Genomic DNA, 18082 nt, shown 5'->3' with positions numbered 1-18082 from the left:
TTAGATCAGTAGGTCATAGAGTTTTAACAGCTACCCAAAGACAGCTGCCCCTATGAGAGGAGTCTTCTGCCATCATCATGGGGAGTCCCAGGTCCTGCCAGTAGGAAGGGGAGAGCACTAGATCCATTGCTCCCCAAATACACTGCATAGGAGACATGCAGGGTGTCTCTCTGAAAAATACTGGCTCCTGGGCTCCCGTCATGGGGGTTCTGAATTAGTGGGTCTGGGGTGATTCTGCAGCCATGTTCGGGACCCCTGGACCAGGTGACCTCTGCGGCTTGATCTCCACTCTTCAGCCACCCGTAAGCCTAGCGGAGGCCTGAAGCGCCCCCGGATGCCTCCTGGCGGTTGTGCGTGACGTGGTTTCTGTGCACAGGACTTCCTGTGCTGCGGATTGTGCTGTGCTGCCTCTAAGGGGAGGCATTGGGCCTCCCTGCTGCCTTTACAGCTCCAGTCACTGTCTCAGTGTCAAGCCCAGCTACGCCCTGTGAGCTGGAGATCGCAGGGGCCTGTGGTGCCTGCCTCGGGGTTGCTGTGATAACTGACTGCACATCAAGGCTACCTCCCTGCAAAAGCCACCCGCCCACCCTCCCCTTCTGGCTGTGGGACCTGAGTGAGCAGGTGGTCTGGAGGCCTCAGCTGCTGAGGGAGGCCTGAGGAGAGCCGGGTGGGGGGGGAGGGCAGTCCCTAGGGATGGAGAAGGAATCACACAAACCCCAACCACCAGGAAGGGGAGGGACCTGTCCGTGTTCTACAGGTGTCACTGCTGGCGGCTGCCCTGGGTGTGGGTCCTGCTCACGGTCCATGGCGCGCATCTCCACTTCCTTTCCCCTCAGCAGGGGCAGGAGTGGGGGCAGGGGAGATGGGAGAGGCAGGGGAGGCCAGAGAACAACGCGGGTCTTCGCTGCCTGCCTGCCACCTCCCCTCTCCTCAGTGGCTTCAGGGTGCCCGACTCCTATGGCTGACGATGGGCTTGTGCCGGGGGATGGGCACCTGGGCACCTGGGCACCCGGAGGATTAGCCATGACTCAGCCAGAGGCCGCGGTGGCTCAGCAGGGACTTCCTCACCCAGGAGCTGCCCATGCTGACGTGTTGCCAAGGGGAGGAGCTCAGCTGTGGGTGTGAGTTGCCCAGTGGCCCGGGATAAGCGTTTCTTTCCTCCCTGCTGCGCTGCCCGTTTGCAGTCTGTTAGGAATAAAAGGGACATACAATAAAATGAAGATAATTTTTATTGTGTGCATGTGTTCTTTCTTCTAATCTTTATTGTTGAAAATATTGCATAGGCCCTCCTCCCCCCCCCCCATTAACCCCTTCCAGCCCACTCCCGTTCCCCCAGGCCCTCACCACCCCATTGTCTGTGTCCATGGTTAGGCATATGTGCACACAAGTTCAGTGGTCGATCTCTTCCACCCACTGAAAGTAATGTTTAACGAGTATTTCACCAAGCGCACCGTCTGGGCTTCCTTTGCGACGCCCCTTGGAGGTTCTGATATCCTTTGTCCTTTGCCCCCCCACTTCCCCTTTAGGATTGGGGGAGGGGAGGGGCCCCATGAATCTCATGCTCTGAGTAGAAAGGCTCAGCGCATCCTGTTCAGACCTCTTTCCCACTCTGGTCGCTGCTGGCCTTGTGACTGGGCAGAGTCATTTAGTTGTCACCTGCGGAGGGACTGTTCAGAGGTGTCCCAAGTCGAACCTTGGTGGGCGTTCCCATCCCAGACCCCCGATGAGCTTGGACGGTTGTTCTAGGCCACACCCTTTATTGTGCAGATGTTTTCGTACTTCTGTGGTGTTACCCTCTGGTTCTAAGGGGGATGTTTCTGGAGGGAGACTTTTGGCCTGAGACTGGGCTCCTGATCCCCAGATTCTTCCAGAGGCGAGGGCTGGAGGAGAGAAGGGAAGGGAAGGCCGTGGAGATTCTTTTGGCTCCTTTCTTGCTGTGCATTTCGGGTTAAAAGATGTACTTATTTCTATTCTTTCTTATGTATTGGTTTCGGGTGTACAGCTTAGTGGTTAGACAGTCACATACTTCACATAGTGTTCCCCTCAATACTCCCGGGCCCACCTGCCCCCACCCATGGTTATCCCGTATTACTGACCATATTTCCTAAGCTTTACTGTCTTCCCGGGACTATTTCCCACCAGTTCTCTCTCTGTAGCTCTGAGTCTGTTTCAGTTGCATTTGGTCTTTTATTCCTTTGAGCACATGTATAAGTGAGACCATACAGTATTTGTCTCCCCTGACGGACTCACTTGGCATAATACTCTCTAGGAGCAAATGGTAAGGTGTCATTTTTTGTGGCTGAGCCATGGTCTGGCAGTGTGTGCTGGTATGCGCCACTGCTTTTTATGCACTTGTCCGTGGTGGGCGCTCGGCTGCTGCCTTAGCGTGGCTGCTGTGAAGACGCAGCTGCGCTGAGCGTCGGGCCCGCGGTTCCTTCCAAGCAGCGCTTTGGCTGCTTCGGATCAGTGCCCAGAAGGGGACTCACTGGGCGGTAAGGCTACTTATTTCTACTGTTTATTTACATTTCTCTGTCGATGCCTGGACTTCCCTGAGCAGGAACATTTTGGAATTGACATATTTTCCTAAAAACCTCACGGGTCATTTTCATATATTTTCCAAGAGTTTGCATGCAGGCGCTTAGGACCCAGAGCAGAGTGTTACGGTGAGCCGCCTCCATTGGCTGGTGCAGGTGCTTCTCTCCCACCTGGGGTATCCGAGAGCTTCCCCAGAAGTGGGTGGGGAAGCCCGCCAGGGGTGTAGGGGGTATAGGAGGCGTAGGGCAAGGAGTGGGGGGAAGGCCCTGGGAGGGAGGGTTTCACTGGAGCTGTGAAGGGAACCTCTCTGAAGGCAGGTCCGCAGGGGCTACGTTGGGCAGCAGTCAGGGCAGTGGTGGGATGTGCAGGCCGGAGGGGCAGAGGCTGCTCGGAGCCCAGAGCTGGACTTCCGCCTGCCCCGGCCTGAGATGAGGGGGTCGCAGAGACCAGGATCGGCCTTTCCCCCGCTTGCTCAGCAGGAGGGGAGCCCAGCTCCTGCTTCTGGGCATTGGTCTTGATTTTGAATGTAGACCGCAGCTCTCAGGATTTCTGTTAGTGTGGCCATCAGTGTGTTCTTCACATCGACGGCGGAACGCAGTGCCCTCAGGGGTTCTAAAATGGCACGAAATAGGAAAGATGCCCAAGAGACATATGGAAACATGCTCCAAGTCACTAATCATCCCAGAGATGCACATCAAAACGACAGTGAGATGTCATACCTCACACCTGTCAGAAGGCTACCATCAACAAATCAACCAGTGCTGGCGAGGATGTGGAGAAAAGGGAACCCTCGTGCACTGCTGGTGGGAATGCAGACTGGTGCAGCCACTGTGGAGAACAGTATGGAGTTTCCTCAAAAAACTAAAAATGGAGCTGCCATTTGACCCAGTGATCCCACTTCTAGGAATATATCCCAAGAAAACAGAAACACCAATCAGAGCTAGACCCAGGATATATGCACCCCTATATTTATAGCAGCACAATTCACCATAGCTAAGACTTGGAAACAGCCTTAGTGCCCATCAGCAGACGAGTGGATTAGAAAACTGTGGTACATCTACACAATGGAATACTAGAACTTTTACCATTTCCAACAGCAGGATGGACCTGGAGAGTATTATGCTGAGTGAAATAGGCCAGTCAGAGAATGAGAAATATCATATGATCTCACTCATGTGGGATCTAGTGAACCAAATAAACTGATGATCAAAAATAGACCCAGAGGGGCACAGGGCATATAGGAGACCTCTGTGCCTTATCCCACTAAGGCACGCCTTCCACGGCGCCGGGCCCCCGGGGCGGCTGCCAGGAGCGCCCACCACCCAGGCCTTTGGAGGCCCAGAGCCAAGACCTGCGGTGCCAAGGCCCCGCTCTGTGTTAGGGCCCCGAAGGGAGGTGGAGACAGATTGTCTACCTGAATCTTCAGACTGTCTGCTGTCGCTGGGCTGACTGCTCCTGGACCCCCAAGTCCGGTTGTCCTGGATCTGGAAGATGGTCAGTGTCCAGTGCCGAGTGTCGGGCTGTCAGGTGACTGCTCGCGCCGGGATGCTTGTCTTCCCCTTGAGCTGATCCTGACTGCCCATGGGATGAGATGTCGTGTCCTGAGAGGATGTCTCTGCTGATGAGCGCCTGATGGTCTAGAGCAGTCTGATCTGCCCATGACCAGATCCTGTCTTCTATTCCCACTTGAGTCTGAATGTCCATGGACAGGCTCAGATGGCCCATGCCGCGCTGTCTGTCCTCGATGGGACCCAGAATGTCCAGAGCTGGCTCCCGACTGGCCGTGGGCAGACCCAGGGTGCTTTCCTGAAGCAGGCCCTGATTGTGTCTCTGAATCTTCTGAGTGTCCTTTGCTATCACTGTTCTGATTAGTGCTGGACCCTAGGTTTCTGGCTATTTTATCATTAGAGGTGTAATGGTCATACTTCTTTTGGGACTTTTTGTTGTTCTGACCTGTATATCTCTCTATTGTTCAACTTTCCTCTGTTGAATTTAACTCTTAAATGATCAGTATTTTTGTTTTTTTCCCAGTTGATTGTCCTTTTTCCTGTATTTTTTTTCATGTGCATATGAGTCACTGTGTCTTGTTTTATTCAATTTTGCACACTATGATCCTGTGTTTTCACAGCTGATTTCATCATCTTTGCCTCTGTTTCCCCTGATTGGGCTGACACTTGACTGTCGCCTTCTTCCTTGTGCGTCCATAGAATTTGACCTACTTTTCTCTTTTCCCCTTTTGTCGTGATTTTCCCCCCATATGTGTCTCTATGTCTGCAGGTAGATGTGTCACCTTTTTTATTTTTTCTTTCAGAGCTAGACCCAGGCCTTTTCCCTCTTCCTCTTGGGCCCTTGGATCTTGCTTTCCCCCTTCCATCACTCTCTGAATGCCTGCACTTTCCCTCTCTATCCTCCTCCTCCTTCTCTTCCTCTTCTTTTCCTTTATGTCATGTTCTCCGTGTTTCTTTAGGTGTCCCTTCTTTTTCTGCTTTGGTCTAATGCTTGGAAATTCGTCTCATTTAGGGTCATACTAGGCTTCAGCCAACTTGAATGCCATCAGAAAGAATTCTTCCAAGTCTAATTTCTGGTTGTGGTCTATGTCAAAGATATCCATTCGGCAGTGTCTGGGTCATCTGGATTCTGTACAGAAGATACACAGAAGGAAGGGGCCATGAGGCAGACTCATGTGGTCAAATAAATAAACCAAAGTCAACTTAGGGAATGTGAAATTTTGCTACTTAAATTGAAACCAAATCAGGTGTTCTTTGCTTAATATAGTTTAGCTTATTGTGACTCTGCAGAAAATTAGAGGTAATAGAGGAAAAGAAAAAAATGTTAAATACATGTGTTGACATGAAAAAATTTGTTGGCCAAGTTCCTATTTTCCTACTTCAAATATCAAAATATTATAAAGCCAGTAATTGAACTATCTTTTAAACATACTATCTTAATGTTCATTATATAGGAAGAATATGGTGAAGGACTAACTAATTGGTACTTATTTTTTTGTCATTAAATATTCATATTACTATCTTTCAAAAAAAAAAATAGACCCTGGGCCCTAGCTGGTGTGGCCTTTGGACTGAAAGGTCCTGGGTTCGATTCCGGTCAAGGGCACATGCTCAGGTTGTGGGCTTGATCCTCAGTGGGGGACATGGAGGAGGTGGCTGATCAGTGATTCTCTCTCATCATTGATGTTTCTGTCTCTCTCTCCCTCTCTGAAATCAATTAAATACACACACACACACACACACACATACATATACATACACATACACACACACACACTCTGAGTGGCCAGATTATTATGATCTCTGAACGCATAATAATCTGGCCACTCAGTGTGTGTGTGTGTGTGTGTATATATGTATATAATATATATATTAGAGGCCTGGTGCATGAACTCGTGCATGGGTGGGGGTCCAGCCAGCCTGGCCAGGGGGAAGGGACATGGGTGGTTGGCTGGCCTGCCTACTGGTCGAAATCCTGGTCGAGGGGACAATTTGCATATTAGCCTTTTATTATATAGGATATACACTGAGTGGCCAGATTATTATGCGTTCAGAGATCATAATAATCTGGCCACTCAGTGTATATAAAAAGACCCAGAGTCATAGAAGCATGAACAGACTGTTGAATGACAGAGGGAAGCCCACTGCCCATTCACACCCACCACTGGTTCACATCCCACCGCCAGTTCACACCAACCGCCAGGTTCACACTCACTGCCAGTTCACACTGCCAATTCACACCCACTGCCAGGTTCACACCCACTGCCAGTTCACACCCCACTGCATTTTACACCAACCGCCAGGTTCACACCCCACTGCTGGTTCACACCCACTGCCACAGCTGGGTTCCACCCACGCAGACTGCTATGTCCTCAGGAAGCAGGGAAACAGCAGATGAGTCATGCTCTGGCACAGTGGCTGTTTCTGTTCTTATCTTTCATAAAAGGAGTGGCCATCAACCTCCTGTTGGCCTTTCTAATTTACTTTCATTTTACTGGTTTACAAAATTCAGAAGCATGGGAATGACTGCTAGCAAAAATCCAAAGTTCATTTCTTTGGAGTCCTGGAAAATAGTTCCTTATATGGGACACTTCAGACCTCTCTGAATAAAACTGCTGTTTTATTGACCATTTTCTCTTTGCCCTTGCTGTGAGCTGAGGACGAGCCGTGCCACCGGGTGCCCAGGAACACTCGTTCAAACGAAGGTTGGAAAGCACCTTTCTGGCCTGTGCTCTTTCTGCACAGGAACGAGGTTCCGGTGTTTTGGAGTGCATATCCCATGTGTGGAGTAAGGGTGAGAGGGACCAGATGGATTTCACAAATCAACGAGAGCCCGAGACCTTTTGCAGTTCTGTTACATTACGAAGAGCAGAGGACTAGAGTTTCTTGGGGAAGTGGAGTCTGGTGGAATCTGTGTGTGGGGTGGGGGGAGAAATAGGCTACGCCCCTCTCCCCGCCTGGTGCTCCAGATTTAAGGATCGTAGCCGTTTCTGAGTGACAGGAGGCGTGAGCGTCACGGCCCTAATTGCGGTGTTGGTTTTGTCTCTTAGGTTAGCCTGAATGATTCCCACAACCAGATGGTGGTGCACTGGGCCGGAGAGAAGAGCAACGTGATTGTGGCCTTGGCCCGAGACAGCCTGGCCTTGGCCCGACCCCGGAGCAGCGACGTAAGTCTCGGTGTTCCTCAGGCATCCTCTTCCTCTGTGCCGCCAGCATGTCCCTTTGTGACCTGCCAGGGTTCTCATTCCAGAAAACAGCGGGTCATTGGAGAATGGATGGCATGAGTTACATCCAGAGAAGAGAATCCAGAAAATAATAAATGCCCTCATTTGTTGACCACAGGGTCACGCAGTCAATTGCCAGCGGATCATGTGACGTGTGATTACTCTTGTGAGGTGACAGGGTGCGGTCTGCTGGTTGTGTCTGTTCACGATGCCGGGAGTGCCTTCTGGGCAGAGTGTAGCTCTGCTCACAGCCCGGGGAGAGCTCATGGCCCTTCCGTCCTCATTTCTCCCAACACCTTACAGTTGGATGCACTGGTTGAATCAGATTTGCTCATATTCCTTTTTAAATTTTTATTTTAAAAATTTTTTACTTTTGTTAATCCTCACATGAGCGTGTTTTCCCATTGATTTTTAGAGAGAGTTGAAGGAAGGGGGAGAGCCAGAGAGAGAGAAACATCGACGTGAGAGAGACACATTGATTGGTTGTCTTCCAGACGCCCCGACCAGGGCCAGGGATTGAACCTGCAACCAACACACGTGCCCTTGATCAGAATTGAACCTGGGACTCTTCAGTCCAAGGGCCGATGCTCTATCCACTGAGCCAAACTGGCCAGGGTGATTTGCTCACGTTCTTATTCCCACAGTTGCCTTACACAGTGCTTAGCAGGTAGGTGCTGTGAAGACCCAAGACAAAGCGCCACGTACGCGCAGTCCTGCGGGAGGTGCGCGCGGGGGCCGGGCAGGAGCGACACTGTCTCCAAGCTGACGGCATCCTTTACCTCCACCAAGAACCATGGTCTCCTCTATCTTTCTTGAAGTACATGCCCTCTGGGGCAGTATGCCATTTGTCCACTCTCAGTGGAGGTGCAGGTTCAGGAAACACCCCCTCTAACCTAGTCTGAACGTGTGACTGTACTTGGCCTCGGTGTCCGGGGCACTGGGGCGTGGAAAGGACTTCGCAAGCTGGAGCAGAAAGACTTCCCAGGCCGTGACGCGCTCTGGATGCCGAGCGGAAAGCAGGAGCAGGGCGCAGTGTTGCCACATCTTCCGAAGTTTGAGAGAAGCTCAGAGATCCGGATTTTTATATGAAAACTGCTGATTCTTATTGTTGGCACCTAATGTGTAGTTCTTGCATCAACCTATAAGCCAAGTAAAACACACGAGGTCCAGCTGGCCCTGGGCCTCCAGGCTGTGGCCTCTGCTCCAGACTCCCCCTCGCGGGGGGAGGAGCAGCCGCCGCAGGTCAGGGCAGCGTGGGGGGCGCATGGGGGACAGGCTCTCTGGCCAGAGGACGCCTCCTGGGGAATAGCCAGCATGTCACATTAGCCTGAGTACACAGTCGCCATGCCTGAGTCTAGACTTGGTTTTGTGAGGTCCCTCATGTGTCCACTCTCTGAGTTGGATGTGCTCTTGGGGGTGGAGGAGGGGCGCCTGGAGCAGCCGCAGGAGCTGTTTCCCAGTGGAATCGGGGAACCTGCGGGCAGGAAGGGGCCAATGCACAGCTGTATCCATGGGGGTCGGAGCAGGGGCCCGTGAACGCCTGGACCTGACAGCCTCTCTGGGTGTTGTGGCTGCAGCAGGCGAGCCTCGTGGGGCCATCACTTTAGCCTGTTTACAGATGCGACGGGTGTGAAGCCCAGTCACAGCGTGCCCATGCCCTCTGGCCCGTGGGGGTCAGCATAGTCTCTGCCACAGACGTCGCCTCCGAGCGCAGCACATGTCTCTGTGCCCTGCTGTGCTGAGAAAATCCTCCTTAGAGATGTTTTGCTGTTAATCCTCACCTAAGGGTATTTTCCCCATTGATTTTTAGAGAGGAAGAGAGAGAGAGAGAGAAAGAGAGAGGAAACATCTGTGTGAGAGAGACACATCTATTGGTTGCCTCCTGCACACACCTGGACCAGGGCTGAGGATCACACCTGCAACCCAGGTATATGCCCTTGACCAGGAGTCAAACCTGAGACCCCTCGGTGCGAGGGCTCACGCTCTGACCACTGAGCACACCAGCCAGGGCTTTCTTAGAGTTTTTATGCAAGCACAATTTTTTGCCTAGCGAGTATTTTCTTGTGAGATAGGTAAAGACCTTCACGTTGTTTTATGGTTTTGCTGGACAAACAGGAGATAGAGACATTCAGTGACTCCCATGAGGTTACTCCACATGTCTGGGAGGTTTGGGGCTAATGAGAGTTGATACTTGGCATGTGAGGATGTAGTGTTGACCCTGCTGGCCTGGGTTCCAGCACTGGGAGTCCCCACTGGGACCACCCTCCGTCCCAGGTGAACCAGGGTGGTTGGTCACCTGGGTGTTGCCAGTCCCCAGCCCGGTTCTTCCTCTGTCTGAATATTTGAGTGTATCTGGGAGGAACCATGGGACATGTGAAGCAACACGCTGTTCTGGAATGAGGGTACCTAAGAATAAGTGGGAAGGAAACTACTGCTCAGGGATCGACACTAATAAAAGAGAAAGATGCAAATTGACTGTACTTTCGTGACGCCCACCAGCCAATCAGGAGTGAGTATGCAAATTAACCCAACAAAGATGGCAGGTTAATTTGCATACACAGGTGCCGAGCCACTGGGGCGGGATGCTTGCGTCATCACTATAGTGACGACACAGGCATTCCGCACTGCCCCAGCCACTCTGGGCCTCTGGGCAGTGTGGGAAGGTGGAAAGGCAGCTCCGGGCTGGAGCCAAGGCGGTGCCGGCAGCCAGGGGAAGGAAGGCCCATTCTTGCATGAATCTTCGTGCATCAGGCCTCTTGTAATAAATAAGGAGGGCGTGTGTACAATCTGCGTTAAGGAATTGGCAGATGAAATTGAGATGTTCCGATGTGAAAAGTTAATGCTAAAATGAACGATGGCTCAGGCAGGAGTTGCTGGTGTCAGGTCAGTGACAGTCACATCTCCTCTGGAGGAGCCGGGGGTGAGGCTGGCAGCGCCCGGGGAAGGGAGCTGTGAGCTGGGGTGGCCAGCGTGTGCACATTCAGAACAGAAAGGGGCTGGGCCTGGGGGCTGGGATTGGAAGCTTTGCTATGAACCAGGAAGTCAGTGGGCGAACATGTCCTTTTCCTTTAACACTTACCCGTTCTAACTAAGTGATGGTTAATATCACAGTGAACTATCAGGCTTGCTTTTGATCCACTGGTTATGTTCAGTATATGTCACGTTGCACAGGCAGTAAAGTCTAGGTAAGGATGTCAGACGGCCCATCTGCCATCCTTACCTGAGGTGGAGCCCCTGGTCACCTGTGTTACTTCCGCAGGTGACTCCTCTGCTAAGCCCGCTGTCTTCCCTGGAGGTGATTTCACAGCGGCACTTGCACAGGGTCGCAGGGTTGTGGTGGGAGCGCCTGAGCTCCTATGGGAAGGCGTTGGGATAGGACCCGCCCGTGAGCACTCAGCGAGCAGCCCTCCTGGGTTTATCACGGCGCCTGGGCCGCGGGGCCAGGGGGCTGGGGCCAGGCTCTGCTCCCGTGGGCTCACCACGGCAGGCTTGACCTCCCAGCACCTGCATTTCCATCTCGGGTGGGCGCCTCTGTGGAGACCACAAGGACTTTTCTGTCTTCTGGAATGTTGTAGGAACAGACTTCCCAGCGGAGGGATGAGGCTTTGAGGTGTCCTTTTGGGGACATTTCCACAGATGGCAAAACCTTCTCGGTCCCTCCCCACAGACCACCGCTTCCTGCCTCGATGCAGTTTATTAAACACGGAACTCAGCCTGCGGTGCAAGTTACACTGTTTCCACTCGCCTGGCTTCCTCTCCAGGGACTGTCTCCCCGAAGCAGCGGCTGCCTGCTCCCAGGCTTTCCGCCCCCGGGGCCAGGGACCGGCAGGCAGCTTCTCCTCTGTGGGTCATCTCGTCACACCCGGAACCACGGGGAGAGCAGTCAGGAGCTGCACAGGATCGAGGCAGGACATTCGAAAGCGACGGCTCTTCCCGCCACGTTTCTCACCAACTCCTTCCCCTCCCCGCTTCCCTATCCCAGGTGTACGTGTCTTACGACTACGGGAAATCGTTTCAGAAAATCTCCGAGAAGCTGAACTTCGGTGCGGGAAACGGCAGCGAGGCGGTGATCGCCCAGTTCTACCACAGCCCCGCGGACAACAGGCGGGTGAGGAGGGGCCGCGGCTGGGACGTCGTGGGCTGTACTTCGGGGAGAGGGCTGCACTCGGAGGCTGGGCACGGGCCGCTTTGTCATCTTTGCAGCATGACTGGTGGCCGGTGACGGTTTTTTGGTTTCCCTGGGAGTTTGACAGAGTCCAGTGCTCAGGTGGGACCAACATACCCAAGCTGGCCAGGTGCCGGCCGGGCAGGGTCCAGGCCAACAGTGGCTGGTGACGGCACAGAAAACCGGCCAGCTGATAACTGGTGGCTCCTAGGTGGCAAAAGGGTTACCAGTCCCCAGGCCTTCTCTTGCAGTCTAATCTAGACTGGCTGCTGCATGCTCTTCCTGGCATCACCAGTGCATGTGAGTGTGTGTGTGTGTGTGCATGTGCATGTATGCATGTGTATGCATGTGTGTGCGTGCATGCATGTGTGTGCGTGTATGTGTGTGCGTGTGTGCACCCTCCTCCCTCCAACCTGTCCTGGTGCAGAGGTCACCAAGGCAGCAGATGGTGCTGTGTCTCCTGATCTGTCTTCCCAACTGGCTGGTCTGGTGCTTGTTTCTGCAGAAGACCCCCCCGCCCGCCGCCCCGTCCCCCACCACAGTGTGACTTGGCGGAGGTTGCCCTGGCCCCAGGGGAGGCAGGAGGAGGGGAGAGGACGGGGCAGGAGTCCGCCCCGCAAGGCTTCCTGCCTGGCGGGAGCTCTGGCTCCACTGGGAGTTGTGTTTGCTGCTTCCATCCCCACTGTCCTGATCCCTCGCTCATTTCCAGGTAGGATGGCTGCTCTCAGGATGCTGAGGGAAGGGTACCTGCTTCTCTTCCCCCCCAGAAAGGGGACCAGGGAGGGAGAGGCCCAGGTGTCCCCCCGTGCCTGCGGCTGGTTGCCTGTGCTCTGTTGGCAGAGGTGGTATGGAAAGTAGTTAGCCGCTGGATTGGCACCGACCCATCGGACCTGCGTGATGTGGGAGCAGGTTGTGAAGGCCTCCCTGCGGGTGGGCACTAACCCTTTAGCTGCTGGACGTGGGAGAGGTCATGGGGAGGAGGCCAGCCCACTGCGGCTTTGGCAGGAACACCACAGGTTCCAGGGAAGTGAGGCACGGAAGCAGTTTTTAAAAATATGTTTGTATTGGTTTCAGAGAGGAAGGGAGAGGGAGAGAGAGAGAAACATCAGTGATGAGAGAGATTCATTGATTGGCTGCCTCCTGCACCCCCCACACTAGTTAAAGCTCAGCCCTGCTTAGTCTCAAAGTGGAGTGGCCAACCCGCCCTTGCCTAACTTCTTACCTACCTGCAGGTGACAGGACACCCCCTTAGCTACCTGCAGGTGACAGGACACCCCCTTAGCTACCTGCAGGTGACAGGACACCCCCTTAGCTACCTGCAGGTGACAGGACACCCCCTTAGCTACCTGCAGGTGACAGGACACCCCCTTAGCTACCTGCAGGTGACAGGACACCCCCCCCTTAGCTACCTGCAGGTGACAGGAAACCACCCCCCCTTACCTACCTGCAGGTGACAGGACACCCCCCCCTTACCTACCTGCAGGTGACAGGACACCACCCCCCCTTACCTACCTGCAGGTGACAGGACACACCCCCCCTTACCTACCTGCAGGTGACAGGAAACCACCCCCCCTTACCTACCTGCAGGTGACAGGAAACCACCCCCCCTTACCTACCTGCAGGTGACAGGACACCCCCCTTACCTACCTGCAGGTGACAGGAAACCACCCCCCCTTACCTACCTGCAGGTGACAGGACACCCCCCTTACCTACCTGCAGGTGACAGGACACCACCCCCCCTTACCTACCTGCAGGTGACAGGAAACCACCCCCCTTACCTACCTGCAGGTGACAGGACACCCCCCCCCTTACCTACCTGCAGGTGACAGGACACCCCCCCCCCTTACCTACCTGCAGGTGACAGGAAACCACCCCCCCTTACCTACCTGCAGGTGACAGGACACCCCCCTTACCTACCTGCAGGTGACAGGACACCCCCCTTACCTACCTGCAGGTGACAGGAAACCACCCCCCACCCCGCTTACCTACCTGCAGGTGACAGGACACCCCCCCCCCTTACCTACCTGCAGGTGACAGGAAACCACCCCCCCTTACCTACCTGCAGGTGACAGGACACCCCCCTTACCTACCTGCAGGTGACAGGACACCCCCTTAGCTACCTGCAGGTGACAGGACACCCCCCTTACCTACCTGCAGGTGACAGGACACCCCCCCCCCTTAGCTACCTGCAGGTGACAGGACACCCCCCTTACCTACCTGCAGGTGACAGGACACCCCCTTAGCTACCTGCAGGTGACAGGACACCCCCCTTACCTACCTGCAGGTGACAGGACACCCCCCTTACCTACCTGCAGGTGACAGGACACCCCCCCCTTACCTACCTGCAGGTGACAGGACACCCCCCTTACCTACCTGCAGGTGACAGGACACCCCCCTTACCTACCTGCAGGTGACAGGACACCCCCTTACCTACCTGCAGGTGACAGGACACCCCCCCCCCTTACCTACCTGCAGGTGACAGGACACCCCCCTTACCTACCTGCAGGTGACAGGACAATGCCAGGAGGTGACTTGGGACTCACAGCACGTCTTGTGAGGTGGCGCCCTGCCCAGGGTGCAGCTGGCCACGGTGCCCGTCTCCCGGGGGATCGATCTGTGTGCCTTTGCCTCCCAAGAATCGAATGACACTTGGGTGACGCCGCGTGTCAGATTGTACCTGTTGTTACTGTTTTACACGTCCCAGAGCTAACACTGGCTTATGCTGTGGCCTTGACACCATCTCACTGTCTCTCTAGAGCCTTCCTTTCAGCTCACCTGTCCCTCTCCCTTCCCGCCACAGGGCACAGGCGTCCATGGCAGGGGTTTCTTCCACCCTTCTAGGTGTGGGCTGTGGTGAGCGGCTGCTGAGCCTCAGGCCGGGGTGGTCAGAAGTCAGGGAGGATGATGTCATGGGCTTGGCGGGGGAGGTTTAGTGCGGGAGAGGTGAGGGGCTTTTTGAGCATTAGGTCTGGAGAAGGAGCAAGGCAGGGGCCACAACGCTGGGCATGGAGGTGCAGGGTATGAGGTGCTACGGGTGAGAGGGAGCGGCATGCGTACAGCTCTGTGTGCCGGGTGTGCCGAGTGGGTGCGGGGCGCGGGGCGCACGGAGTGGGTGCGGGGCGTGCCGAGCAGATTTCTCAGGTGGAGCTGGACGGGCTGGGAGCTGCTGGGAGTGAGAAGGGGGCTGCCTTCTTGGAGAACGAGTGACAGAGGCCTAGGCTGGGGCAAGCTGCAGCTCTCTCCGGTTTCCAGTTCCCTGGGGAGGCTGGTGCCCTCCCTAGACATCTCAGCAAGGAAATGACGACGCTCCTTTGCGAATTAGTTTGTTACTTTTGCTTCTGTGTCTTGGAAGGCAGTTTGCTCCAAGACACATCCCAGAAGACTGGCGTGTGCTGTCCACAGTGCACCTGCGTGGCCTGTCAGAAGGGCTGTCACAGAGGAGGCTCTGAAATGGTTGAAATGACCGTCAGCATCTGCTCTGCAAAGTTAGTGTCACAAAGGGCTGAGGAGAGGTGTGAGGGGTGTGCCTGGAGTGGGAAGCAGGTCCTGGTTTGGGGCCAGCTCTGTCAGGTGACAGGCCATGTGGGGGTGAGGACGTGGCTGTGTGTCATGTGGGCGAGGCTGTGGTGAGGGTGTGGCTGTGCGGTGAGGAATGGCTGTGGGCAGGTGAGCGTGGCTGTGTGCAGGTGGGTGTGGAGTCTATTTTTTGCGTTGCCTGCAGTCCCACTTCCTCCTCCTCCGTCTGCGTTGCCAGGTGCAGCCCTGGTGCCTGCAGGCTCCCGGCCTCAGAGCACAGTCAGGCCGGGTCTAACACACCCTGAGTGCGCAGTCAGGCCTCAGGGCCTCGGCCAAGCAGCTGGTCCTGGGTGAGCGGACACGGCCGTCCCCGGCCCCCCACCTCCCGGAGGTGTGCGCCTTCATCTCCTTGTTTCCTCCTGTCATTGCTCCCGCGGGAGAGCGGCTCCTCTGCCCACGAGGAGGTAATTCTGTTGCTTACTTTGCTGTCTTCCCAGAGGTGTTTGTGGATTCAGAGGCGAGGCCTGAGCTAGTGAGTGTAGGTAGGGCTGGGCCCTGGGTGACTGAGGCTGGGACCTGCCCCTGCGGAGAGAGTCTCATGGGTCAGGTCAGCTGGCGGGGCTGCGGGCTGCGGCTGCAGGAGGCCTGAAGCCGGGAAGAATAGGCGCTGACATGCAGAGCAGACAGCGGTGCATACGGCTGTGCTTCCTCCCACAGATGTGGGGGATGAGGTTGTTCACAGCACGGAAGCCGCACTGAGTGACGCGTGGGCCCTGCCGGTGGAGCGGGGGTGGGCGCAGGAGAGCCAGCACTTAGGTTAGAATGGAAGCTGCAGGCCGGCTCCAGTGGCAGGAGCGAGCTGGTGGGAGCCCTGGGGGAGGAGAGGCGAGGGCAGACTCCGTAGTGCAACGTGGCCTGCAGGCCGCAGAGGGTACTGCTGGGGTGGGCGCAGTGAGGCGCCTGGGGATGGTACCCCAGGCTCCTGTCTGAAGATGGAGGGCTTGCTTTTTGCCTTGAAGACTGTAGGGAGCCCTGGCTGGTGTGGCTTAGTGGATAGAGCATCCGCCTGTGGACTGAAGGGTCCGGGGTTCTATTCCAGCCAAGGGCACATGCCCAAGATTGCGGGTTCGATCCCCAGTAGTGGGCATGTAGGAGGCAGCCAATCGGTCATTCTCTCTCATCATTGATGTTTCTCTCTCCCTTCCTCTCTGAAATCAATAAAAAAATATTTTTAAAAAGGAAAACAACTGTGGGGAGCTGGGGGAGTCTTTGAGGAGGGGTGTCACTGGGAATAGGTTCTCAGGGAAATGTGGGCCCTGGAAACCTGCAGGAGGCTGGAGGGGAAGATAGAGGACATGCGTGGAAGGCAGCACCCAGTTGCTGGTTCCTCAGCCCGAACGTCCCCCCTCAGTGCTGCTCATCCCTGGACTCAGGAGGCCGGAGGCGAATGCCCGTGCTAGCCCCACGTTGCCTCCAGCCGTGGGCCGCACTAGGAGCCGAGAGACAGACGCAGATTGTGACAGCTGTTTTAAAGGCAGACAGAGCAGGGTCATTGCCGGTGGAAGCGCGGGCTAAAGCAGGCAGAGGCGTACACCCCCGCTCTGGTTGTGAGCTGCACTGGGAGAAGGTGTTGTGTGACTAGAACCCAGGACACAGGGAGCGAGAATTGGGCTTTGGGGGACCGTGTCAAAGAATTCCATTTTCATAGTGAAATGTTGTGGCACGGCGGAGTGGAGATGAAATGTCGTGGCACGGCGGAGTGGAGATGAAATGTCGTGGCACGGCAGAGTGGAGATGAAATGTCGTGGCACGGCGGAGTGGAGATGAAATGTCGTGGCACGGCGGAGTGGAGATGAAATGTCGTGGCACGGCGGAGTGGAGATGAAATGTCGTGGCACGGCGGAGTGGAGATGAAATGTCGTGGCACGGCGGAGTGGAGGTGAAATGTCGTGGCACGGCGGAGTGGAGGTGAAATGTCGTGGCCCGGCGGAGTGGAGGTGAAATGTCGTGGCCCGGCGGAGTGGAGGTGAAATGTCGTGGCCCGGCGGAGTGGAGGTGAAATGTCGTGGCCCGGCGGAGTGGAGGTGAAATGTCGTGGCACGGCGGAGTGGAGGTGAAATGTCGTGGCACGGCGGAGTGGAGGTGAAATGTCGTGGCACGGCGGAGTGGAGGTGAAATGTCGTGGCACGGCGGAGTGGAGGTGAAATGTCGTGGCACGGCGGAGTGGAGGTGAAATGTCGTGGCACGGCGGAGTGGAGATGCCGAGAAGATAGAGGTTTGGTGCTAGCTCCCCGTGAGCAGTCTGGGCTAGGCGGTGTATTGGGAAGTCAGGGATGCTTGTTTTTGGAGGCAGTTGGTGAAGCTGTGGGGAAGGATTAACCAAGGTAACGGCCAAGGGTGAGAGAGGGAGGGGGTCGTGTGAGAGTGGAGCGTGGACCAGGACAGAAGAGCCAGCAAACGCGAGTTGAGGTCAGAGGTGGTGAGGGCTGGTGATGGGGGGTTGAGGTGGGACAGTGAGGCAGAGGTAAGACGCATTTCCAGAAAAGGGGGGAGATTACGAGAGAAGGCACGTACCCGAGTCCAATAATCCGACGTGAGACTGTGCATCGCGTTGTGGAGGTGCTGTCCTTTTGATGGAAGCAAAGAGGGGAGGGTTGATGGACTGTTAAGAGAGGTGCTTTGAACCAGCCGGGCACGGAGGTAAACGCCCCCACTCCTGGGGCCCTTTGGGTGGTGACTTCTCGGAGCTTCAGTGACCTCGTTCTACGGAGGCGACAGAATCACCGCTCAAGATTGAGTAGCTGGGAGTGCTCAGTGCACCGATGAGCGAGGCATGCAGAGCCCCAGCTCAGTGCCTGGCAGAGCAGAGGCTCGTGCCCACGTCAGCTCTCTGACTGGCTGCACGTTCGCAGTTTCTAAAACGGGACACTGCAGGAAGCCGTGGGATAGGTTCCTTTTTATTTTATTTTTTTTTAAATTTTTTTTATTGTTTAAAGTATTACATGTAGTAGTACATATATCTCCTTTTTTTTCCCCATTGACCTTCCCCAGCCTCCCCTACCCCCTGTCTCATGCCCCCATCCCCCCCCCAGTGTCTTGTGTCCATTGGTGTGCCCATATGCATGCATACAAGT

At 55.2% G+C, this 18082-nt stretch overlaps 1 protein-coding gene across 2 annotated transcripts in view; it reads left to right on the top strand.

Moving 5' to 3' along the window:
* SORL1 (sortilin related receptor 1) overlaps positions 1 to 18082 on the top strand; it is a 165537-nt gene that overhangs the window by 11295 nt on the left and 136160 nt on the right. For both annotated transcript variants that reach the window (XM_080649599.1, XM_080649598.1), the window contains exons 2-3: positions 7094 to 7210; positions 11250 to 11375. In XM_080649599.1, the coding sequence (XP_080505725.1) occupies positions 7094 to 7210; positions 11250 to 11375 (243 nt within the window). The remainder of the gene's footprint in view (positions 1 to 7093; positions 7211 to 11249; positions 11376 to 18082) is intronic.

The sequence above is a fragment of the Plecotus auritus genome (assembly GCF_963455305.1).
Source record: "Plecotus auritus genome assembly, chromosome: 13".
In the NCBI taxonomy this organism is placed as follows: Eukaryota; Metazoa; Chordata; class Mammalia; order Chiroptera; family Vespertilionidae; genus Plecotus; species Plecotus auritus.
Note: the sequence above shows the minus strand (reverse complement) of the source record. Positions and strands in the feature narration are given on the sequence as shown.